Source organism: Cricetulus griseus, chromosome 8 (assembly GCF_003668045.3).
Source record: "Cricetulus griseus strain 17A/GY chromosome 8, alternate assembly CriGri-PICRH-1.0, whole genome shotgun sequence".
Lineage (NCBI taxonomy): Eukaryota > Metazoa > Chordata > Mammalia > Rodentia > Cricetidae > Cricetulus > Cricetulus griseus.
In genome coordinates this window covers 55,039,327-55,063,562 of record NC_048601.1, presented here as the reverse complement: position 1 = coordinate 55,063,562, position 24,236 = coordinate 55,039,327, and the positions used below count along the sequence as shown (strand labels likewise).

The window sequence follows — 24,236 nt, the reverse complement described above, 5'->3', positions numbered from 1 at the left end:
AGCCTGGACCCTGAGTGGTAACCTCAGAAGTGTGTACAGTTGGGCACTCCTTGTGTCTGTTCTTGAGCAAGATGGGTCTTGAGCAATGTAAGGAGCCAGGATGGGGTACAAGCACCTCCACGATGGAGCAGTCTCTGAGGGTGGAGGGCCATGCTGATCTCAAGGGGCTGGGCCAGGATGGTGGGAGATGCTGGGCTGTGGCTTCTGGGATACACCTAGGGAGCTGGGTGTGGAACTCTTCGGGTAGAGGGAAAACATAGGGGGCTGTGGGACTCAGGCTGCATGGGGGTCTCTGGGCAGCTCTCCTGCATTCCTTGACACCCTTTCCAGGAGCAGTTGGCTCTAATAGAAGGGCCCAGAGAAAAACACACAGAACTCTCCACTTATTCCTGATGGTCATTTCTTACAGTGCATGTGGTGGGGCACAGCTGATTCTGATTCCTCCCCAAGCCTAGAGTGTTCCCCCAAGACCATTGGCTGGGACCTTTCAGACCCACAGAGACCTTGGTCTGAGCACTTGGAGCTGGCATAGGTGGGTCTCTCCATGTGAGCCTGGTACTGACGGATGTGGAACCCTCCAGGCTGCTCTGTGGCCCTGTCCATGAGGCTAGGTCTGCTGCCTTCCTGCAGGGCTGAGCTCTTCTCAGCAGGGGCTGTTCTCATATGTGCAGTGAGGAAGGAAATTGCAAATTAATCTTTATTTCCATCTTAGAAGAAAACCTTAATTCTCTGCACTGAAATGGTCCTCGTCGAGGGAATCAATTACAGGCTTTAATTGCAGTCAGTATGAGCAATCAGAGTGGCCTGGCCTCTCCCTGCCTAGTGGATCTCTGACCTATCCATTGCCCTTGCCTCTCTCTTCTACTCTTTCTCCCCCTTCTCTACCATCCTCTCTCTCTCTCTCTCTCTCTCTCTCTCTCTCTCTCTCTCTCTCTCTCTCTCCTCTCTCTCTCCCCCTCACTCTCTTACTCTCTGCCTCTGTCTTTCCCTTACTCCACTGGACTAGGCTGCTTCTCCCCCAGCCAGATCTGGGCACAGGAAGCCCCAAGTCCAGGGCTGCAGCATGAAGTCGGGCTGACAAAAGGTCCAAGGCAGTCACAGGAAGGAGCAGGGCCTCACTCTACACACCCAGACTCCCACACTCTGGACTGAATGGAACTTATCCATCAAGAATGGGATTTAAGGCAGGGTGTTGATGGCGCACGCCTTTAATCCCAGCACTTGGGAGGCAGAGGCAGGCGGATCTCTGTGAGTTCGAGGCCAGCCTGGTCTCCAGAGTGAGTGCCAGGACAGGGACAGGCTTCAAAGCTACACAGAGAAACCCTGTCTCAAAACAACAACAACAACAACAAAAAACAACCAAAAAACAAAACAAAACAAAACAAAAAAACAAAAAAGAAGAAGAAAAGGATGGGACTTAAGTACTGTGAGCGTGGATCCCCACGAGGATGCACACCTCTGCCCCATGGAAGGTTATGTGGGTAACACCAATGCAGCAGTCTGACACCCCCCCCCCCCGTTTCTGGCCCTTTTCAGAGGCAGCTGGGGTTGCTTGGGAGTGGATCATTTCTCATGTGTTCTTCAGGTCACTACCTCCTCACCAACACACCACACTATCAATCTTCTTTTAGAAATTACTTCATGTGCATTGGTGTTTTGCCTGCATGTTTGTCTTGGGTGAAGGTGTCTGGTCTCTGGAACTGGAGTTACAGACAGCTGTGAGCCCCCATGCAGGTGCTGGGGATTGAACTGATGTCCTCTGGAAGAGCAGTCGGTGCTCTTAACCCTTTAAAACAAAACAGACCAAAGGCTTGAAGACAGAGACCAGGGCTGCAAGGGAGGTGGCAAAGGATGGCCACGCGGTGCCATTGGTTTTTAGAAAGTGGCATAGAGGGGTGCAGAGGTTTGAGGAGAGAACAGAGGCCTAGGGATGGATGAGGACAGCCATGGATGAGGTGACAGGTGGCAGCGACATCACTTGGACACAGTCTGTGACTGTGCCTCATTCCTAGTCTTAGAGGCGACCTTGAGACAGTAGTAGCAGGCCCACTGTTCAGGAGATGGTGATAGGCAGAGGAGGCTGGGATGGGGTTCAGGTTTGTCTGTCCCTGGAACCCTCTAGGCTTTGTTCAGGCCCAGGTGCACACGTGTGCACACAGCAGACACAAGCAATCAGAACTGGTGCCTAGCTTTGTGCACATGGGGTGTTAAATTTGGACATGGCCTCTGTTCTTGCAAGATAGGTCAGTATGAAAACTGCCAAGTGTGGCTGTGCCTCCCTGCCCAGGTGTCCTTTAGGTGTCTATACTCATACTGCTCACTAAGCCTGTGGGCAGGGAAGCCAAGGCAGAGTGGAGGTCAGCCTGGGCAACTTCAGGCCTGTGGATCTCTCTCTCTCTCTCTCTCTCTCTCTCTCTTTCTGTGTGTGTGTCTGTCTCTCTGTGTGTGTGTCTCTGTGTCTTTGTCTCTGTGTCTCTTTCTGTATCTCTCTGTCTCTGTCTCTGTGTGAGTGTGTGTGTGTTGCTTTTCCTATACACCCAGGGGCCCATTCTCCACCTTCCTGTGAGCCCTGGTTGCCATTTTCTCTGGGTGGGCTGTGACTTGAAATCTCCTCTGGGTTGAGCTAAGGGAACTTCCCCTGAGTAGGGCCAGCATGCAGGAAAGGCCTATCTGCAGACAGACTCTACTGTATTGATGTATGCTAGGACTGTTGGGGTGCTGTGTGAGAGCCCCATTGCCTGAGCCTCCCATCGCACTCTGAGAGCCCAGGATGCCAAGAAACTGGGAGCTAGTGAGGGTCTTTCCTCAATGTAGGGTGAGCCTGGCAGAGGTCAGGAGCCCACAGGACGAAGTCAGGCATGGTGGCTGCAAGAGAGAACAGGGCTTGTATCACTGTGAGACCCATCTGGGGTCTCCGAGAGGGGACAACCGTGCAGGCTTTGGAACACATTCATCTTTCTATCCCCGGCTCATCCACTTGACTTCTCCCATAGCAGTGCCTGGTCCTCTGCAGGGTGATACGCAAGTCCTCAAGCAGCTTCTTTTCCAAGCCCTAGCATCATCCCAGTGGCTCCTGGGGTGTCCTCAGTGGCCCCCCACTAGATCATCGTCCCATAGTTTCTGAAGGGTCAATCCAGTGAGGTGGGGGTACAACACGCTAGGCGGAACTGGCATGCTGAACAGAGGTGAGGTGCTAGGTAGAGCTGGGGTTCTGGGAAAAGTTGGGGTGTGGGGTAGAGGTGGAATGTTGGACAGAGCTGAAGAGCTATATAAAGTTGGGTGTCAGGTAGAGTTGAGATATTGGGTAGAATTGGGGTGTTGGGTAGTTAGGTCTTGAGTAGGGTTGGGGTGTTGAACAGTTAGGTTGTTGGGTAGGGTTGAGCTACCGTGTCAACGTGGGCTGCTGGACAGCAGGTTGTTTTGTGGCCTCTGGGGAGGTGCTAGGCTGGGTGATGGTGAGGAGAGAATTAATTTGGCTACTGTGTGCACCTGGCCTCAGACCTGGTTTTGTTTCCACTGAGCCAGGTTGGGGGAGGTGCTCTTCCCCATGGATCCTGAGCCAGTGGGAAGAAGTGGGTGTGGCATACTAGGGAGAAGCCTGTGGAAGGGGACACTGGGCAGCCGGGGCTGGGAGCTGCTCTTTGAGGGAACAGCAGGAAGGCGATGGAAGAGCCTGGCAAGGCTCAAGAATGGGAGTGGGAGGTGGTGGTCCTGGCAGGTTAGTGGACTCCAGCCATATCCTACAACCTTAAATATCAGGCTAAGAGGCCTGAATTTAGCTCTAGGGCAGCAGAGAAGCAATGGGGCTAGAGGAGGTGGCCCAGGAGGGCCTGGGGAAGATGGGGAAGATGGTATATGGAGGCTAGGGTGGCGCCAGGTGTCTGCTGGGAAGTGGGGTGGGGGAGCACTGGCCCCACTGGACTGGTGTGGCCATACAGATGACCAGCAGGGGAGGAGCAGCTGTAGATGTGGTTGCTACTTTGAATATATAGAGCAGGGGTGCTGATGCAGCCTCAAGGTGCACCCTGCCCTATTGGTGAAGGCTGGCCAAATGGAACCAGATGTGTTTATAGGGATGTATTCCCAGCAGGGGTCCCCAAGGCTTATCACCAACCAGTTCAGTTGATCCTTGGGTCCCAGGCACTACTGTTTGTGGCACCTGGCCAAGCCTGCTGTGTACTCTGGCCAGCACTGGGATAGGTAGCAGAGAAAGGAACAGAAAGCCCCATTCCACAGTTCATTCCACAAGGACACTGAATGAGGCAAACTGAACAGTCAGACCATGAATGAAGCCAAGGAAGGAGAGGTGAGGGATACCTGTGGATGGCTAGGCTGGTGAGCAAGCAGTCAGGACACAGGCCAGGTCAGCACGGTACTGGGAGGCCTAGAGACAGGGTATGTTTCTGGGTGAAGGGTGCTGCTGGGCTAGGAGGATGGGAACTACTGTTATTAGCTGTCAGATGCGAGTGAGGCAGCAAGAGGCTCAAGTCCATGTTTTGTCACTTATTTATGGCTGGTGGTAGAGCTAAGTGTGCCTTTTACCCAGGGCCATAGCACAGCCCTAAAATATGCCCACCGGGGAGGCTGGGAGAGATGGGTCAGTGATTAACAACACTGACTGCTCTTCTAGAAGACCTAGGTTAGACTCCTGGCACCTTCATGGTGGCCCACAACTTTGTGCGACTCTAGTCTCAGGAGCTCTAAGTCCCTCTTTGGCCTCTGTGAGCACCAGTTTGCATGTGGTACACAGACATACATGCAGACAAAACACCCATACACATAAGTAAATAAATAAATAAATAAAACTTAAAAATACATATTTAAGGGTGCAATGGATCCAACAGAACTGTTAAGGTGGACCTGGATGCCTGCTGTAGGGTGGTGGCTCTGTGGCAGGGTGAGGACTGACTGGAGGGCTGGTCTGTGAGAGGCTAAGCAGGGGACAGAATGGGGCATATGTGGCCTTAGGTGGGCTCTCCAGCTCAGGGAGACACAGAGAACAAGCACTGGGTAGGACAGCTGAGGACCTAAGGCAGTGATAGAGTGTTGGCCTAGACGAGATTCTCTGACGGGTGTGGGTTCACATTTCAGACCTCGGACATATCCCAGGTTGCTAAGAAGCCCACTGACCACTGCACACACTGACTCACAGAAGAGAGAGTTGGCTCCAACAGGCTCTGGTGGAGTAGGGACCATGGCATTGTGTCCCCAGCATGGGTCAGCACAGTTGGGTCAAGCTCCAGGGACTACTCTCCATTTCTCTGTGAGGCTCTCCTCTATCTCTCAGCCTCAACCATGTTCTTAGTTTGAAACTGGAATGGCAACCAGCAAGCCCCACCTAGAACAGAGCTCAAGCCAACCCAGCTATGCCACCAGCCTTGATACTTCACACCTGGTGGCTAGCAGGCTGCTCCCAAGGAGCCTGATGTCCACTTGTATACTCAAGGGTGCCTGAGAGGAGTGCCCTTGATCCTCACTAGACAGTGTGACTCTGGGCCTATCACCTGGCCTCTCTGGGACTCAGCAAAGAGGGAATTGAATGTCATGAGCGTTTGTGAGAATAAGTGCCATGTCCACATCAGGCTTGTCACATGCCATAGAGGGCCCCACTTCCCTTGGAGCTCCAACTTTCCAGGGTGCCCTCTTGTGCTGGCTTGTGCCCTTAGCTGGAAGCATGGATGGACACAGAGGAAAACTGCTCCTGTTAAGGTCCCTTCCTGCTGGTGGCACTGAGGCTGTAGGAAGGATCTGGAATGCTGGGGAGCCCTGAGAACCCATTTGGAGGTTGATTCCAACCCCAGCACGGTTTCCTTTCCAGGCTGGGTACACGTAGAAGCTGCCTAGATGCCTGCTGAGGCTGGATGGGCCCTGCCCGGAACCAGCAGCCTCAACATGTCCACCCATGTGGGTGCCCCTGCCGGCCCTCCCAGCACCTTCCGGCCACCGGGAGATGCTTGTCTGCTTTATCAGTGGTCCCCATGACTCTGACAACTGTCTCTCTTATCGGCGGCCCACTGCCTGTCCACGCCACAGGCCACAGAGCTCTGCTGTCCTCTGGGCTATACAGGGCTAGGACAAGGCCTCTCTGCCTCCTATGGAGGCTAGCAAGCCACAAGTGAGAGAGCCTGCATCCCAGAGAGGACACTCAGTCTATAGCTGCTTGTGGGCTCTGACCTAGCTGAGGCCAGGCCTGGAGAAGGCTTCCTCCCTCAGGGAAGCTGGGAGCAGTGATTGGCAGGGCCAGACAGCATAATGATGCTTCTTTCCCTCTGGGCAAGTACCAAGAATTGGGAGATGCAACAATTACTGGCTATCACTTAGCCATCTTCGCACACATCTGATTAGAAGTATTGCCCCATCTTTCTCTGCCTTTGCACAGTTTTGCTCAGCACCCACCCACACCACCTGCCTCCAGTGGCGCCAGTCTGCACCTGTAAGCAGCTGCCTGAGGCTGTCCCTGCTGGCCTCTTCTCCAGGCCTGGCAATTACGGTAGTCTCAACAGATTCTATCCAGCCCCCTGTCCCCTGTCCCCATGGAACACCTTGCACCCATCTTTCCAGCCCCATTGTTCCAAGATGCACAGGGTCTCAAGGCCCTGTCTCCTTTCCACAGTGTTGTGACCCTGGCTTCACTGCCTCCGTGCTCATGGCCCTACTGTGTGCTTAGCTCAGGCCTCTCCCCGGCACCACATCTGAAGCCCTGCCTAGCCACCTTCTCAGGAATTCCACACTGAAGGTATCTTGCCTAGCCACTCACCTCTGAAGGGACAACTATGTCCTCTGAGGCTGGCCAGGGCCCCTAGGTCCCCACTAACCAGCTTGAGCCGGCTCATACCACTTCAGCCCCAGATCCACTAATCTCAGCCTTTCCCTGGCAGTTCACAGGGAGGAGGATGACTTTGGATTTCTGATCTCTCTGCCTTCAGCACCAAGGGTTGGGATTAGAGGTGTTCACAACCTGGTTTATAAAGTGTTTACATGTGTGACTAGATACAGAATATAAGAAAAGGGCCCGAGTTGTCACTGGCAGCCACCTTGAGAAGTGGCATGTTGAGAATGGATCTTGACATCTCCTCGGGAGGACAGACCAGATGGTGTGGGTCACCACTGCAAGGAAACGAGTGGGATGAGTTCCACATACAACTGTGTTCTCTACTGGGGCCTGAGGCCAGCGTACGCACTCCTGGATAGACTAGGGGTGGTGAGGTGGGCCGTATTGCTGTCCTGCAGTTAGGGTTTCTTCGCAGGTCTGGTGCATCATGGCCAGTGGTAGAGATGCTGCTGTTGGTGACAACAGTGGTGGTAGTATGGGAGTGGTGACTAGGGCAACACTGAGCTTAGTGATGGGGTAACAGTGGCAAGGTTAGTGTCGGAAGTCAGGGGGGACAGTTTTGTGTGGGTAAAGGGCTTCAGGGCCAAGTAGGAGCAGGAATCTGGTCTCTATAACCTGGTCTAAAAACTCATGAGGCCTTTTAGAAAGCCAGGTTTCCAGGGCCCCCTATGTCTCTGGGAAGCCTGTCCCTGCTGCTTTTCTAGATGCCTGGCTGTGATTCCCTCTGCCTTGTGAAGTAGAGTCTGGGCACTATGGATGCCAGGGTCTAGTCTACAGGATGCAAAATGCAGAGGAAAGGGGTGTGGAAGAGAACCAGGAGACCCTGTGGGTCTGGTTGGGAAGAGGCTGACACTTCTTCCTCCCACTTGATCATCAACTGTCCTGGTATAAGGATTAGAGAGAGAGAGAGGGAGAGAGGGAGAGAGAGAGGTGGAGGGCAGAGACAGGGTGCTAGAGAGTGGGCCCCTAAGTCTCCTTCTGGAGCCTTGTGGCTCAGGGGAGGGACGGGCTGATGGGAACCATACCAAGGAAGAAATCTCCATCCCACAGTGGTCCCTTGGAACTGTGCAGGTCAGCCAGGGCCAAGCAGAATGTGGGCCCAGAAGTGGTCGTGTGGGAGGTGTGCCTAAAGGGTGTCCCTAGAAGGGTCACCGGGCTCTAGCAGTCTTTATCTGGGGCCCCAGCTGTGGCTGCAGGAAGTCGCTGTTTGCTGCTGGTCTCCCCTCTGGGCCCATGATAACGTTGGGGGATCCTAGTGTATTGAGCAACACCTAAGCCTGGGCTGTGGGACCTCTGACCTACAGGCCTAGGAGCTGGGCCTGAGCAGGCAAGCTCAGGTGGAAGAAAGGACACAGGCCAGTGGGGAAGTTCACTCTGCTCTCTCCAAGTCTAGTGAGTGTACAGCAGGTAGGTCTGTGTCCTTGTGCTGGGCCAGGATGACACACACAGGGACCTCAACCAGTGTCCAAAGATGCTTCCTGGATACAACTTCCACAACCTGTGTTGAACCCCCAAACCTTCCAAACACCCCCTCTCCACTCTCATCCTGAACTGCTTCTTTTCCCACATCTAGAAACCTTCCTATCCTGGAGCCGGTCATCTCACAGGGACCCCTTTTCCTAGGCGGGTCCCCTGACCAGGATTCCTAACTAGGGTTAGGGCTAGGGAACCCGCCCAGCTGTTCTTCAGTCTCCTTCAGCCTCATACCCGCCGTGTCTACGCACCTACTCCAGCAGGCAAGCCTGTTGATGGCTGGGTGAGCTAATTAATGGTTGAATCTGCTATCAGTGCCGCGGTGATTACTCTCTTTAATGAGGGCTACTCCTGTGGGGCCTCCTGGAGGGACGGAGTTTGGAAAACCCTTACCTTCCTCTAGCAATCTTTCAGCTCTCCGTTAGAGCCTTCACTTCTGGTCCCTCATCAGCATGCCCTTCCTCTCCTGGCAAACTCCCACTCTCTCGTCAATCTTACTCATGGAGCCTCTGTGGTCTCGTGGCAGAAAGAAGGGTCAGAGAAGACCCTCCTAGGGAGGGCCATACTAGGAATTATAAGGCCATGATTGGTGTTGAGGAAGCCTGGCAATGTGGGCTGGAATCGCCAAGTAGGAGGGAATTCCATCTGGCTGAGGGCTCTGGGCTTTGGTACTTGTGCTAGCCTCCTATCTGTCGTTAGTCTCACCAGGCCCTAGAGCAGATGCTCATCTGCCTTTGTGCTCTGTGTGTGGGTCACCACTCTTCGAACACCAGGCCCCGCCTCCTTTATTCCACTCCTATGCCACACACACACATGCAGTAGACAGACAAACCCGAGTACATGGTGTGCAGACACCGGCCCCGTCCAGAGGCTCTGTCCACACACAGACCCAGGTGCACATGGGCATGGCTGGGGAGGACAGAGGCTGCCCCTTCTGCCCCAGGCCCCCAGGGCTTCCCATTTACCAGCCGTTATCTATCAAAAATATATTAACCCCGAGCCTGTTTCCATCAGAGTCTCGATTCCAGGGACGGTTCCAGATAAGCCTTATCTCTGTGCTGGTGCATTAGCCCCATGCTCCAGGGCCTGCCAATCATGCTGCCCCCACCCAGCCTGTGGTGCAACACTGGCTGTGACTTCACATTGTGTAGGAGCCCAGAGGGTGCCTCTTTTTCGAGGACACACCCCAGGGACTCTGGCAGGGGGTTTGGGATTATTTGGTGTCCCAACCCATGGCATAGAGACCCCAAGCAGGTTCCTGTGTACAATGGCTACAATGAACCTGGCCCTGTGGAGCTGTCTTCCGGAACTAAAACACTGGCGCCTGGGACTGTGTGAGGGCTGGAGGGTCCTGGAGCTGGGGGCCCTGCCTGTAGCCAGCCCTGGTCAACAGTGCACACTGCTCCCTCCCACTGCAGCCTTGGCTGGGCCACCCCTCCAGAATATGTGCCCTGGCTTTAACTCACTAATAGGTGTTCGGGTTTCCACTGATGCCACGCCTGATAGAGGCCTCTCCTGGGGCTCAGTTGTGTCCTTAGGCCACACTGGGCAGGCCTGCCTCATACACATTCTCAGGGTCCTAGAGGCTTTGTGGGGGGCCACATGCTGAGCACCCCCCCCCCTTCTGTGTGCCTCTACTTCCCTCTGTCTGAGCTCTCATTCTGGGCTTTAAGGAAAACAGTCTTCAGAAGAGATGCTGGAGTTTTGGACATGGAGATTCTAACCTACATACAAGTCTGGGAGAAAATGGCTGAACTGGAGCTGTGCCAGGGCTAGGGCTGGCTGCATTGCCTCTTGTGTGTTTACAGGCCTCTGTCCCTCAGTGTGGGCACATCTGTTGGCTTGCTCCCAGGCTGCAGGGGTGTGATGGCAGCTCTGTGCTCAGCAGAGTCCTATGTTCGCAGATCTACCTCATGGAATAGTGGCTTCTCTCATATTATGGGGACCCTGAGGTACAGGCTGGGGACTTGACCATGGTCATAAACTCCATTTAGAGTAGACAGGGAAAATATGCCCCAAACTGCAGGGACCCCAAGAGGAGTCAGCTTTAGGCTCCTTGATCAGGGGAGGTTCTTGGTCCAGGCCCCATGCTGAGCAGAATGGCTTCCTTACCTATGAGAACTCAGACCTGGCTCAGCCACTCACCCAGACTTAGAGACCACCAGTCCTGGAAGGCCTCTTATGCTCCTACGAGTGATATAGGGGACTATGGGACCTCAGCCAGTTTGGCTACTTGCCTTGAGGCCCTTGCCCAGGCCTGGGCCTCCCTGTCTCTATCTGGCTGTTCTTCTCAGGCATCATAACAGGTAGGCAGGGTTGGGGAGGGAGGAGATAGCTTAGCCAGTGACCCTGACCTTCAGACATGGCAGCCTTCAGGTCTGGGTGGGACTGAATGAGGGCACAGCGCTACACAGGAGGCTTAGGAACAGGCAGAAGGCAGCCATCCCTGAGGTGCCCACACAGGTGGTAGCAGTGGGGTTCCTTGGAACTGGAACTCAGCTCCGTTGGGAAAGAAACAACTGCAGTGACTGTAGCTACACTCACTACATTTGCTGCCCTCTGGGTCACACCCAGGCCAGGGGACTGACAGGGTAGCTACAAGGGTACCATGGAGTCCTACAGCTGCAAGAAGCTTAGGCCCAGCAGCACAACCCAGTCCCTGTTGGTCTTCAGCTACAGGGTGCCCTGACTGGCTGCCTGAAGCCTGGTCAAGGATGGTGAAGGGCGGCCACTGATATTCTGGCCTCTTGGAGTCATGAGGGGCGTGGTGGGCTGATGGTGTATTTGATTAGGGGCCATGGCTTATGGGGACGCTGTGTTCTGTTGCCTGCCTCCTTTTTCTCTGCCCTCAGCTCTGGGGCTTAACAGACCCAAGTCATTTGATCACAACCTGCCCCTGTTAATATTTTTAATGCCATTTTTGAAAATTAAAGCATAATGCACTGATTACTGGGATAAAGGGAGGCCTTCACGTCTGTCTGGAGGCCAAACAGGGAAGCGCTGGGACATCTGCTACCCTTACAGGTGTCTGGAAAAGCTCCGACTCCCTGCACTGGTCAGGTCCACCCTCTCGCCCCATCTCAGTTCCCATGCTGAGCCTGAGGGTGCTGGGGCTGGAGATGAACATGGACAGGGTCCAGGTGCTCCAGCCCTGGTCTAATACCCTTGGGAGTCTGGTCCCCAAACTGGAGGTCAGAGTCTATTGACCTCTGGTGTTGACAGGGAGCCCTAGGGTGTTAGCCCCTGTCCAGGGGACCTTACTAGACTCAGCTGCTCAGAGAACCTCTGTTCTTCAAGGCCCATGACACCCAGGAGCCACTTGGGTGGTCCGAGCAGCTCTGAGTCCTCACCCAACACCACACAATACCCTGTGATGCCTGGTAACCCCGGGAGACAGGCAGACTATCCGTGGGCTAGGTCACATATGGGATGTTTATTTCCAGTTGCAGGGTGCCAGCTACTTGGGATAGGGCTGATAGTGGCTACAGACACCCTAACTGGGGAAGCCTGTGAGGCCCCGGTTTCTGGCTCTGCCAAGGCCCTTTCCTAGCCGGGCTTAGTTGCTATCCTAGGTGGTGCCAGGATGGAGTGGCAGGACTTTCTGGCACTGCTCTTCACTTTCCCCAGGTTTTCTCAGTGAGGCTCAACATCAGTGGGGATGGCAGTGGGCTGGGGCTGCCTGCAGGACTAGGGTGGCTGAGGCACATCGGGGGGCATCTGGCACTGTAGTCTGGCTGGCAGCTGGGCAGGAGACCCTGGGGGTCTGGTTCACTTAGGGAGTCTGTACCATGCGCTTCTGGGTGTCAAAGACATAGCGCTTGAAAGACAGGCTGAGTGTCACAGGCTGCATGGGCTCTGGCCGCTCAGTGCCCTCCTCTTGCTTGGTGGTCTCCCCGCGGCCGGCTCGGTTCCGCTTCTTGAGTGTAGGTGTTAGGATCTTCTTAGACTCAGGGCTGAGGCCACCTGCAAGGGATAAAAGTGTTACTGATTCACTGCAGGCAGAGCTCCATCCCTTTCCCCAACTCAGTGTCGTCCTCTTTGCCCAGCAAGGTAGGGCTTTTCTGATTCTTCCCCACACCCAGTTCACTACTAGCCACTTTGGGGCACAATTCTCTGATCTTTTGGCTCCTCGCCTGGTCCCTAAAGTCCTAATGCTCTCTGGGAACACTGTTCTATCTGCCAGACAGGGCACCTGAAGTTCCAGGCCACATGGAGACACCCTCTTACTCCTTATGCTGGGAGTCTGACCTTGTAGCAGGCTCTCTCAGGTTCTGTGCCTCTGGATGGGTTCAGAGGGAGCCTCAGCAGACCAGAGGCGACCAGGAAACACCTGGTTTAATCAGCCCTCCTTGGCCAGAGCTCTTGTGGGGGTCTTACCCAGGCTCTGGGAGACACTGCTTCTCACTGGCTCCTCCATCCTCACCACCCACCCTGAAGAAGGTTGGGCTCTTTGCCATCCCCAAGAGCTCAGCGCGATCTTTCTTCATCCAGAACACCCTTTCTACTCTAACAGTGGAAGATGTCCCATGGCTCTTCAGGGAAAGGCTGTGCACTGCAGCTTAGCCATTTTCAGCTGCAGACACTGCATTGGTTAGATCGAGTCCAGCGTCCGGCACACCTATTTATTCTTGTGTTGCGATTTACAACTGAGTGTCTTGGATTTCCAGATGAGATGCTGGGCAGAAGCTCAGGCACTGTCTGTTAGTGCCTACTGGCACCTGGGGGAATCTCCTGACAGCTCTGATTCTGAAGGGCAGCATCTACCCATAGATAGGCCTCTGACAATTTTTTTTTTTTTTTTAAAGGCAGGGTTTCTCTGTGTGGCCCTGGCTGTCCTGGAATTCACACTAGATCAGGCTGGCCCTGAACTTAAGAGATCTGCCTGCCTCTGCCTCTCAAGAGCTGAGATGAAAGGCGTGTGCCACCACCGCCTGGCTTTGACAATGATCTTGAAGAGAGCTACCACCCCCCTAAGCACTCTGCACTGGCCCCTTGTCTCTGGACATTTAAAAAGTGGTACATCTCTAGGAAACTGAAGTCAGCTAGGGATGGCCTGTCTCACTGTATGAAGGGTCTGGGCTCACTCTGACAGGCAAAAGTAAGACTGTTAGCTACCTCAAACCCTGGATCTCCTAGGAAAGCCAGGTACTAGAAGCTGCTAACAGGGCACTGGAGTCAAGTTGCTCATTGTCTCCTGCAAGAGTGCACCCACGAGAAGGGGCCCTCCTGCAGCTGCCTGGTCTTTAGCCCACATCTGTGGCTTTGCCTCCTTCCAGATGGTGCCTAGGCCCCAGAGCAAGAAGAGGGCCCTGGGCTGGTGCCAGGCCTGCAGGTATCTGAGTCCCTGAATCAGAGCTGGGCCTTCCTCCTGCTGGCACCAGACCCTGACAAATGGTATGGGCCTGTCTCTCTCTGGTGCCAGGAGGTCTGATCGCTGAAGAGGTGCAGGGCTCCAGAGCGTCTGTGCCATGCTGGGGAGACAGGTGTGGCCCAATCAGCAGTCCATCTCATCTGCGATGGCTTTGGTTACACACAGTGCATACCCCATCAGCACAGGGCACACAGGGATGGAAGAGCAGTCTGGCACAAGCAAAACTGTGGCCATTTAGCAGCTTGGTCACCACAGTCATCAGAGAAGTCTGGGAACAACACCAAGGGTCTACTAAAAAACTTGTACCAACAGCTCCTGTGGCATACGGCAGATATCACACTGTTTCTTTAGTGGCCCCCTTTCCTTTGACCAGGTGGCATAAGCTGAGGAGTCGGAGCTGTACCCACCAGAGGCACGTGGCCCTGCTCAGGCTGCAAATGTCTCTTGACTGCCCAGGTCTTCCCTGTAGGGTCGGTGGACAGCCTGGAGCAGGCACACAGTACAAGCCAGCTCCCCTGGAGAGTCTAGTTTGAGAAGACCGACAGTCAACAGGTTTGGAAGCAGATAGCCCTAGATAGCATGAGGAACTTAAGGAAATGATCCTGTGTCCCTGGGAGGGCGGTGGTGGCAGCTTTGATGTGCTTAATGCAAGGCTGTCTAAAAAAGACTGCTGGACTTGTGGCTGGACAACACGGACCATCACAGAGATTGCTGGCAGGCTATGCAGGCAGAAGGAATCTTGTGACATGCCCAAGTCCATGAAGTGTATACTTGGTTCTGTGGGGAAAAGGTACTGATTGGGTCAAGGGAGTCAGCAGGAAGACAGGGTGCCTGCATCATAGACCAGGCTGCAATCAGGCAGGACAGTGTCCCACCCTGCCATCCCATTCTCCTGGCTCTTCCTATGTGCCTGGACAAACACCACACACCAGCTTCCCTGTCCTGCCTATCTGTATACCCACCTCTGTACCCTTCTGGCTTTGCCAGTCCCTCAGCTAGAACAATGTACTCCCTGGAGTTCTAAGAGCATCATTTTGGTACGTTCAAGTCACTATTTAAATGTCATCTCTCAGGCCTACTGGCTACCTGGCCACTGTACCCAGCCTCTCTGGCCCTCATCTGCTCTAGTTCTTTCCTATAACGTTATTTCCTCTGCTAGGCTCTATTATCTCCATGTTTTGGTATCTGCCGTCTTCCTCTGACCAGTCCTACCACACTGAGGTTTCTGTCTTCGCCCATGTGATCTGCACCGGGGACTCTGGCTCCCAGCTGTCAGTGCTCGTGAGACCCTACAGGGCTGGAGGCAAAGTCTTAGACCAAGAACCCAAAGAGCAAGCATCTAGAAACAGCCTGTGAGATAGTTCCTGCACAGTCAATGCCAGCCAAGAAGACCAGACAAGCATGTGCCACGTGGGCCCAGATGTACAGAGGTGCTTGATCCATGTGGAGGTGCCGCGCCCTCCCTGGTCAGGGCTGAGGAGGAACTGAGGTGCTGAAGACCTTCATGCCCGCCCGAGGTCCCACAGTGGGTGGTGGGCAGTGCTGGTGACTAAGGTGGTCTGATCCCCATCTGTGTCTGAGCATCAAAGAACCACATGTCTAACACCAGGTAGCGGGGACCTGAGACCAAGAGGTGATGAGACAGATCCCCTTGTAGTGAAGTGATGTTCAGTAGGACTAACTGTGACTCAATGAATGTTTAAAACAGAGTCATACTAGGGGCAAGGGCATAGAGATGGCTTATTTCGTAATGCACTTGCCCAAGGACCTGAATTCAGATCCCCAACAGCCAGGTAAGAAATAGGGCAAGGATGGTGAGCACCCATAATCTTAACATCTAGGAGGTGAAGACAGGCGGATGTCCTTGGGGCTTGATGGCCAGCCAGTGTAGCTGAATTCTGTGAACTCCAGGTTCAGGGAGAATTTGTCTCAAAAAAAAAAAAAAATTAGGGACAGTAACAGAGGAAGACACACAAAATTGACTTCTGATCTCTATATAAAGATATATTCTAAATTTAGTTTAAAAAATGCAGCAGGCAGAATTTTCAGAAGAACCCTATCAACTGAGCTACAGAGAAAAGACCAGAAGGCTATATGCCTAGCCACCAGGGGTCACAAGGATTACAAGTAGTGCCTTTTTTTCTACTTATCTGTACTGCTCAAGGGTTCTGGGTAACTCTGGTTTAGGCACAGAGGTCCATCTACACTGGTGCCATAGTGTGCCCACTCCTGAACCCAGACAAGGGACAATGTATAGCAGCACATTCTAGCACACAGGCCAGCTGGAGAAGAGGAAGGAGGGCCAGATGGGTCCCCACAGCCTCGTGCTGGGGTTCAGGGCACTTGAGATCAGGAAGAAGCCTGGCACTTTGAGGCCAGTGGCCTTGCTTCTAGCATGCTCTGCAGTGCCTGGGAAGGGTGAGGCTGGGCATGGGTATGGTCCCTTTATGGGCACCAAGGTCAAAGTGTCTGACATACCTGCTTTCAGCTAGAGCAGAAATCCCAAGCGGAGGGCTCAGGGACTGGCCCTCTCAGCTCCTCAGCCCACTGGTCATTCCTGCTGCCTCCTGTTCTACTCCCTTGCCACCAGAAGAGACTCCTCTAAGGTCTATGTGACACTGGCAGGAGTATGTCCTCACTCAGGGCCCATGCCTGCCTCCTCTGCCTCTCCACTCCCCAACGTTCCTGTCTCACTCCGAGTGTCAGGCACAGGAAACTAAGCAAGGGGTCCTGATCATTTATTTGCATGAGCTGAGTTACCTTCCACCTGCTGAATTCAGACTCTGCCACTGCTCCTTGGAGCATGTCCCCTGACTGCTCTGAGCTAAATGGAGTCCCTCTTAGGAGACTCACTGGGCCTCACTTGTTTTCACTGTGGCTGTGTAGTGCCTGTTTCTCAGAGACCGGTGAATGGTGACGATCTTCCCACTGCTGGGCATGAAGCACTCTAGGTCTCCCAGGGAACATGAATGTGATGGCGGCATTCCATGCTGTATGTAGCACCCAACACCATCATACTAACATCTCTGCATGTCATCCTCCATGAACCCACAACCCTTTGTATGTACTCCCATGTGTCACATGTACTCCCATGTGCCACTTTCCCACACACACACCAGCCGTCAGTTCTCACCTATGCTACACAAGCCCATGACCCTGTATATACCCCTGCATGCCTCACACATGCACTCACCCGTATACATGTGTACACACACACACACACACACACACACACACACACACACACACACACACACACACACACACAGACACACACACACACACACACACACACACACACACGCAGGCACACACACACAGGCACACACACACGCAGGCACACACACACACACAGGCACACACACACACACACACACACAGGCACACACATGCACACACGCGCACACACACACACCACACTCACACCCACCTGCACTCATCTTTATTCCATACATCTACGTGCCAATCCCTCCACGCTACACACACCTGCATGCATTTCACCCAGATGAACAGGGCAGTGGTGAAGCCTGGGAAAACATGCCTGCCCCTCAAGTGGTCCAGGGGGCAGTCTGGCTCAGACATCAGGCTGGACTTTGGTCCTCTCCCATGTGCCAGCAGCAGACTTTTCCTGGCAGGGGGGATAGTGGAGCTGAGGTAGCCCATGATGTCCCCTTGTTCAGGAGGCTTACTCTCTCTCTAGACACCATAAGTCCTGGAGCCTGCCCTACTCTCTTTTGAGCCCAGACCCCAGGATGCGGTGGGGGTGGCAGTGACCCTGTGTGACACCACTGCTCATGGCTTCCCATGGGGACCTCTCCCAGGGCCTGGCTGGCCTTTCTCACTGTGCGCCAGCCCCACACAAAGGCACAATGGGCTGCAGGCTGCTGGGTCTTGGCTCTGCTGGGCAATCAGGGAAGAATGTGGGAAGTGAAGTTTTTCAAGCCCAGCACGGGTGCCGCCCGGCAGTGGCCATCAAAGGCCAGCAAATTGCCTCCAATTGCTGGCGTCGCTTTCATGTCAGGGGCCAGACTAGAAGAGGGGCCTTCACGTTGGTGGGCAGCTGGCACCCCCCAGTGGGAACAGAGCCCTTGTAAGCATCTTGGGGTCAGTAGGCCCCTCAGGACTCACTGAAGCCAGAGCAGCTATGAGGAGGCTGCAGAAGTAGGGCAGACAGAGAATTGGGGTAGTTCTCCTGGGGCAGCACCCTGGTAAGGACTGCTAGGCTGGCAGCTGGATGGCCACAGAGTCTGAGTTCAACAGGTTTATAGTCGGATAGGATGTAGAGCCATGTACAACAGAAGCTCTGAGTGGAGGTGACTTGTCTCTCTGCACAGGGGCCTGCTGATGCAGCTGGCAAAGGTAGAAGCCAGCTTGGGTGGAGTGGGGGTTCTGGCTATGAGGTTCAGGCTGGAATGACAAGAATGGATGAGTCGACAAGGTGGAAGAGGCTTTAATGCAGGCCTGGTAGTCACATCTGATTCACGGGAGGCTTTGGTTGCACCTAGCTTGCAGGGGTCCAGATGAGGCGAGCCAAAGTGTATGCCCTCTAGCTATGCGAAAGAGCTAGGGTCTGAATGCCGGACTCCCATTTGCTATGGTTGGCCTGTCTGCTCCTCACCTGGCCAGGGACAAGCCAGGAGGACAGATTTTGAAGAGCTAGGGAGAAAAAGCTAGTGCCTTCTGGGTTCTCTCTGAACTTCTGTGGAGAGTGGCTGGGTTCTTGGGCTGTGAGTTGGCAGGTGTGGCCCTGTGCTCGCTCACTGCCACACAGGCCTGTTCGTGGGTACCAGCTCCCTGATTTCCCTCTTTCCTTCTCTGCAATGGTCATGTATGTAAACAAAGATGCAATTTGCTTTAAAGAGATAAGGTGATTAATTAAAAAAAAATCAGAACCGTATTCTGCTGTCCCAGTAACAAAAGGAATTAGGGGGTGGGGGTGGCAGACAGGCTCGTGTAACCACGAGACCAAGTTCCTTCTAAGGCTCTTGAGCACACTTGATGGCTCACATACGCCTTTGATTGGGAGGAAACGGAGGCAATGGGCCCTGCATGCCCATTTTGATGTCTTAATGTTGCCTAATTCCGTCTTTAATTTATATTAAGCTTCTTAGCAGCAACAATGAATTCTTCAAAAACAAAAAAGGGCCCTTTGCAGAGATATTCCCGCACCAAGTTAACTGAAGTCACAATGAAGCTGAGCTTTGGAGATTGGGGTGTGTAGGGAGGAAAAACAGTACAATATGTGAAAGCTTTTTTAAAAAGACAAACCAATCAGTCTGATCCAGACAGGAAATGACTTGGTTTGGGGACTCAGATGGAGGCTTAGCCATTTGGGAGGGTAGTCTCGTAGAGAGACACTTGCTGCTCTAGGTTCTTATTCAGCTTGGAGGGGAAGCTGGCCATAGATGAGCTTCCTACTACCTGACCCTGTGAGGCTGCCACCCCTCGAGGTGGCTGTGGCTCCTTGAACCTGTTAACCCTAGGACTTCCCCAGTCAGGCCCCCTGCTGCCACCTCTGCAGGATGCCATTTCACATGCAGCATGGGACCTTGGGCTTTCTGGCAATCCAACCCCAAAACCCTGTACCCACTCAGGGTTAACAGATGCTCCTTAGAGGTCCTAGGCCTCTTCAGGGCAGGGCCTGCTGATGAGGCCACAGTATAGCCTATGTGTGAAGGCCCCAGCCACCACAGCAAACATCTCTGCTTCCTCGCCTCCATGCTGTACAAAATCCTTTTACAACAAACTCTGACCACTCCTCCCAGTTCAGCCTCCCCTGAAGAAATCTTTAGATCCTTCTATATGTTCAGACGAGGCCCATATTCCCTAGATACCCGTGTCCTGCCTCCTCCAGACCCCTTGGCATGCTTCACCCCCTCACTTCAGTCACTGCCGGGCTCCCTCAGTGGGATATGGCAACTGCCTTGGTATCTCCTGTCTAGACTTCCAATAAGAGGCACTTGCATCCTGGAGTCAAGGCACTGATCCTTCCTCAGAAACTCCAGCAAGGGCCACCAGGCCCCTTCAGCTTGCCTAGACCCAGCAGAAAAGTCCCTGAGTATGGCTCTGTTCCTGGGTGTTTCTAGGAGTTGGAGTTCCTTGCTAGCCTGCTGGGGTCCCAGGCCAGGCAGCTTCTAGGCCCACATAGGCTTAGGGGCGATGAGTATGTCTTCTGATCCCAGAAAAGCAGGTTGAGGGGGAGGAAGAGTCCTGCAAAACCAGAGCTCTTCTACCCCTGTTGGCCACATCCACGCGGACTTGGAGCTCTTTGGGGCAATGATAAGGAGGGAGTCCTGGACTTACATGTTTCCCGCCCTGGGGCTCTATCAGGGTGGCCATGTAGAAGCCCACGCCTTTTAGGAAATGGGCCATGGTACTGGATGAGTGGGGTGAGAGGACAGTGGGACAGCATGGAGAAAGAGCTGAGGTGGGGTGGGTGGGCAGTGAGAATTGCAAGGGTGATAAGGAAGTGAGCTGGCGGTTGAGCACTTCTCTCCCTCCTATTCTTTAGTGGGATGAGGGATGTCAGTCTCAGGTCAATTCTGCTACTGCCATTGCTAGCATCCCCTTCCATGCCCCTCACCTAGTCAGTGCCACACAGGTGTTTCACAGGTGAGTGAGTCACTGCTACTGTTAAGGAGCAGGACTTACACCCAGAGCTGTGCTTACAAAGTACTCACTGCAGCCTAGTGCTCAAGGCAGGCCGAACCCTTTACTGCTCTCCAGGAGCTGTCATCAGGGAGGGCCAGGCTCCAGGACATGTCTTCAGAAACTTCTGAGGGTTAGGTCTCTGCACTCTGGGTCTCCACGGGGAAACTTCTGAGGATTAGGTCGCTGCACTCGTGGGTCTCCCGAGGGTTTCTGGGTGTCCTCTATGGGCAAAATGGTCCTGAAAGTAGCTAAATGCTACAGAGAGATCCTGAAGGAAGACCATCTTACATGAGACTAGCCTGGCCACAGAAAGTTGAGCTGGTGCCTCACTGTCAAGATGGTTCTGAGCCAGTCAGAGAAAATGCTCACTGCATGGTGACTATGTTCCACAGACAACCATATCTCAACTGCAGCCACCTCCAGGCCACTCATATGCCAGGAAACTGAGGGACAAGACACTCAGTAACTTGCCCAGGGACACAGCGAGGACTTCCTCATTTAGATTCATGCCTTCAACTACTCTGCACACCTCCTTTGTGCTCAGGGGCAATACTGACTGGGTTGTGGTCTGCTCCTATCTCTGGGGGCTGTACTTTCCTGGCAGGTGGGAAAGACTGTGGCAGGGCAGTCCTGAAGCCAAAGAGTGGGGGGCAGGTTCCTGGTGGCTTCCCACTTAGTATTTTCCCCCACCACTCAGGGCGCAGAATTTTAATGTTCCCACCCTCCACATGTACACTCTTTAACATAAGTTAATCTTCAATTAAAATACCTAGAGCAGAAACTAAGATAACTGGTTTAAAAGGTAGAGCTATTGACAATAAAGTCATCTTCATATTGCCTTCATATTGCTTTTTCTTTAAAAAAAAAAACCACATATTAAAAACATCATTTTTATGACTTGGGGAAAAAAGCCATTGAGAATAATGAGCGTGAACAAAGGCTTCAGGAGCAGTCATTTTCCAGGGCCCATATGTGGCATCCTGATTACTGTATCAGCTCTGCTGCCAGAGAAGAGGGAGAAGAAAGTGCAGGTGACTAGTACCCCTGTCCTCTGTGGCTGGCAGACGAAGGGCAGGGGTGGCGTGGCAGCATGGGTCCCTAACCATGCTCTTGAAACTGTAGACTCTGACAGTTTACCCCTCACCATCACTGCTCTTCAGCCCATGGTGTCCAAGCACATAGCTGATGCTCTACACATGAGCCAATTGGTATACTACCGGTACAAAGGGGCATGCCCCACTGAAACACTGGAGTTCCAGCCTGCCTTCCTGGTGTATCTGCCAAGGCTAGGTCACCTCATGCGGAGACCACATGGGTCCTTGTGCTCAAAGCAGGGTCTGGAGAGCAGTACCTCTCAGTGACCAGGTCTTGGCTCCTCTCCCCCAACAGGCCCCTTTGTTCCAGCCCTCCCCCCTCCATGGCAGCTATCTCTCGGTTCATTATTGCCTGCTGCCTGCCTGGGCCTCTCATAGCACCTGCAGCACAGTGGCTGGGGTGAGGCTCTTGTCTACTGGTTTGACATTTTCCAAAATACTCACTGTGTCTGACCCAGGCTGAAATTTGTCCTTGTATGGCTCCAAGTTGTGGTTCATTGTAGCTAATAGTTATTCACATATATGGAGACCTCAGGTAGGCTTCTGATTTGGAACACCTCCCACAACGTGTCTCTTTGGAAGCTCTTGGGAGCTTAAGGGACACAGATGACTGGACCCCTCACTGGGGACCAGAGTCCTGGTGGCAGGCTGTGGCATCCTAAGTGCAAGGGTTCCAGTCTTGCACAGCAGCAGCAGAAGTACAACCATTGTCAAGGTCTGGATCCCAGCCTGGTCCTACAAAGCCTGGCCAGTACCATGAGAAGGCATCTATTTTTGAGAGGACATGGGGATTAGCTACCTGCTCTGTGAAATATCAGGCCCTGCTGCTCACAGGTACAGAGCCTCAGGGAAAGAGTACTGTGTTGGCCAGGTCCTGGGAGAGGGACAGGAATCTCTGCTTCCAAAAGCCAAACAATGTCTCCTTTCTGCTCAGTGCATGTAGAAGCCTTCCCTACAAGTGTCAAGTGCTTAGGGCTGGTAGTAGTCAGGGACAGGAGCCAGTACACTCTGGAAGGAGGTGGGTCTAGTGCTTCCTTCTCCAACCACACATTCTTTATCATGTAGTGCATAGAGAGTGAACCAGGGGTAGCCCTGGGCATCCCCTGTGTGCCAGACCTTACCTCCATTTTCCTCCAATACCTTGTGGGAATCAAGGATGGTGACTGGTGTATTGAGGTAAGGTTAGGCAGGAGAGCATTGTGGTCTGGGCACTTGCCTGACATCACACAGAAAGGAAACAGGGTGAGGGGGTGGCTTCTGCATGGGACATGGCTTCCTCTGCTGACAAGACAAGCCACTTTTGCTGTAGTCCCTGTTATAGTCAGGCTCGAGATCCCTCCATTTCCCAGGACAAAAGTGGTTAGGAGTAGAGCCATAGGCACAGGCTCCTCAGATAAGCATCCCTGACACTGTCTCTACCTCCCCATATTCTATACAGATGCCACCTGGCCCAGAGTGACTCATCTCGCTCTGTTGTGGACAAAGTGGTCCCTTTCATTCATCAATTCTCCAAATCCCAAAGAGCACTGTCTTCACCACGACCTTGGGCTGTCAGGACAGTGTGGATTATACCTGAGGAGAAAGTCTGGCTACACTTTTAGGAGGCCATATGCTACCACATGTTGGGGGTACACACAAAGAAAGGGGCATTTGGAGCCAGTAACTTCTCACACCTTGACAGCCAAACTCAGGTAACGAATGACTTACTAGTGCTCTCTGCATAGAACCAAAACGGCTTGCCAGGCGGCTTGCATCCTCATCTGTGATCTGGGCATGAGGACTGAGGCACTGAGGGATGTGGGGTGGAGGCGTGGCACACAGAAACCTCTTTCCACTCTGACAGCCCTGTCAGGGCTCACTGCCGCTTACTAGATGCTACACCGAGGGTCCTGCCCAGCACTTGCACAGCCTGTCCTCAGGAAACATATGTATGAGTTCTCATGGCCTAGGCTTGTGGAAGGGACCTACGTGTCCTGTGCTGGTGCCCTGTGGCTCTGCTAGTATACAGCACTGGCTACCTCTTGATGGGTTCTGAAGAGCAACTTGGTTTGGCTATGTCAGCCCCAGCTGACTGGAGATCTGCTTCCTGCTCTTAGGAAGTGGGACACAGACCCACTACAGGCCACATCACGAAGACAGCAAGAGGTGGGTTTTGGGGATTAATGCAACATCCCAATCTTTTTTTGGGGGGGGGGTTTGAGACAGGGTTCCTCTGTGACTTTGGAGGCTGTCCTGGAACTAGCTCTTGTAGACCAGGCTGGTCTCCAACTCACAGAGATCCATCTGCCTCTACCTCCCGAGTGCTGGGATTAAAGATCTAATAAAGAGCTGAACTGCCAGAACCTAGGCAGGAGCGAGAAATAGGGTTGGCATGCCAAGAGGATAAATAGGAGGGGAGATGTAGGGAAGAGAGCAAGAGTGAGGAGCAAGAGGAGGAGGAGAGGAGGCCCACTAGGGGCCAGCACCCAATCAGCCACAAGTAAGAAGTAAAGACACAGAGAATAAAGAAAGGTAAAAAGCCCAGAGGCAAAACATAGTTAAAGAGAAATGGGGTAATTTAAGTTAGAAAAGCTGGCTAGAAACAAGCCAAGCTAAGGTGGGGCATTCATAAGTAAGAGTAAGTCTCCGTGTATTAATTTGGGAGCTGGGTGGTGGGCCCCCAAAAGAGTTAAAACAAACAAACAAACAAACAAAAACCAACCACACCATTCAGTCAGAGTGTATCCAAGAAATTACTGTGTCCAATGAAACAAAAACCCTCCCAGAGCCGGGGGTTGGTGGTGCACGCCTTTAATCCCAGCACTCGGGAGGCAGA

General features: G+C 53.3%; 1 protein-coding gene across 3 annotated transcripts in view; it reads right to left on the bottom strand.

The window, feature by feature from the left end:
* Positions 1 to 11,718: 11,718 nt before the first annotated feature.
* Positions 11,719 to 24,236, bottom strand: part of Eefsec (eukaryotic elongation factor, selenocysteine-tRNA specific) — a 203,752-nt gene continuing 191,234 nt past the window's right edge. For 2 of the 3 annotated variants that reach the window (XM_027428684.2, XM_027428686.2), the window contains one exon: positions 11,719 to 12,268. In XM_027428684.2, coding sequence (XP_027284485.1) covers positions 12,078 to 12,268 — 191 coding nt within the window. In that variant the 3' untranslated portion in view covers positions 11,719 to 12,077. The remainder of the gene's footprint in view (positions 12,269 to 24,236) is intronic. The other variant, XM_035448590.1, reaches the window with a different exon arrangement.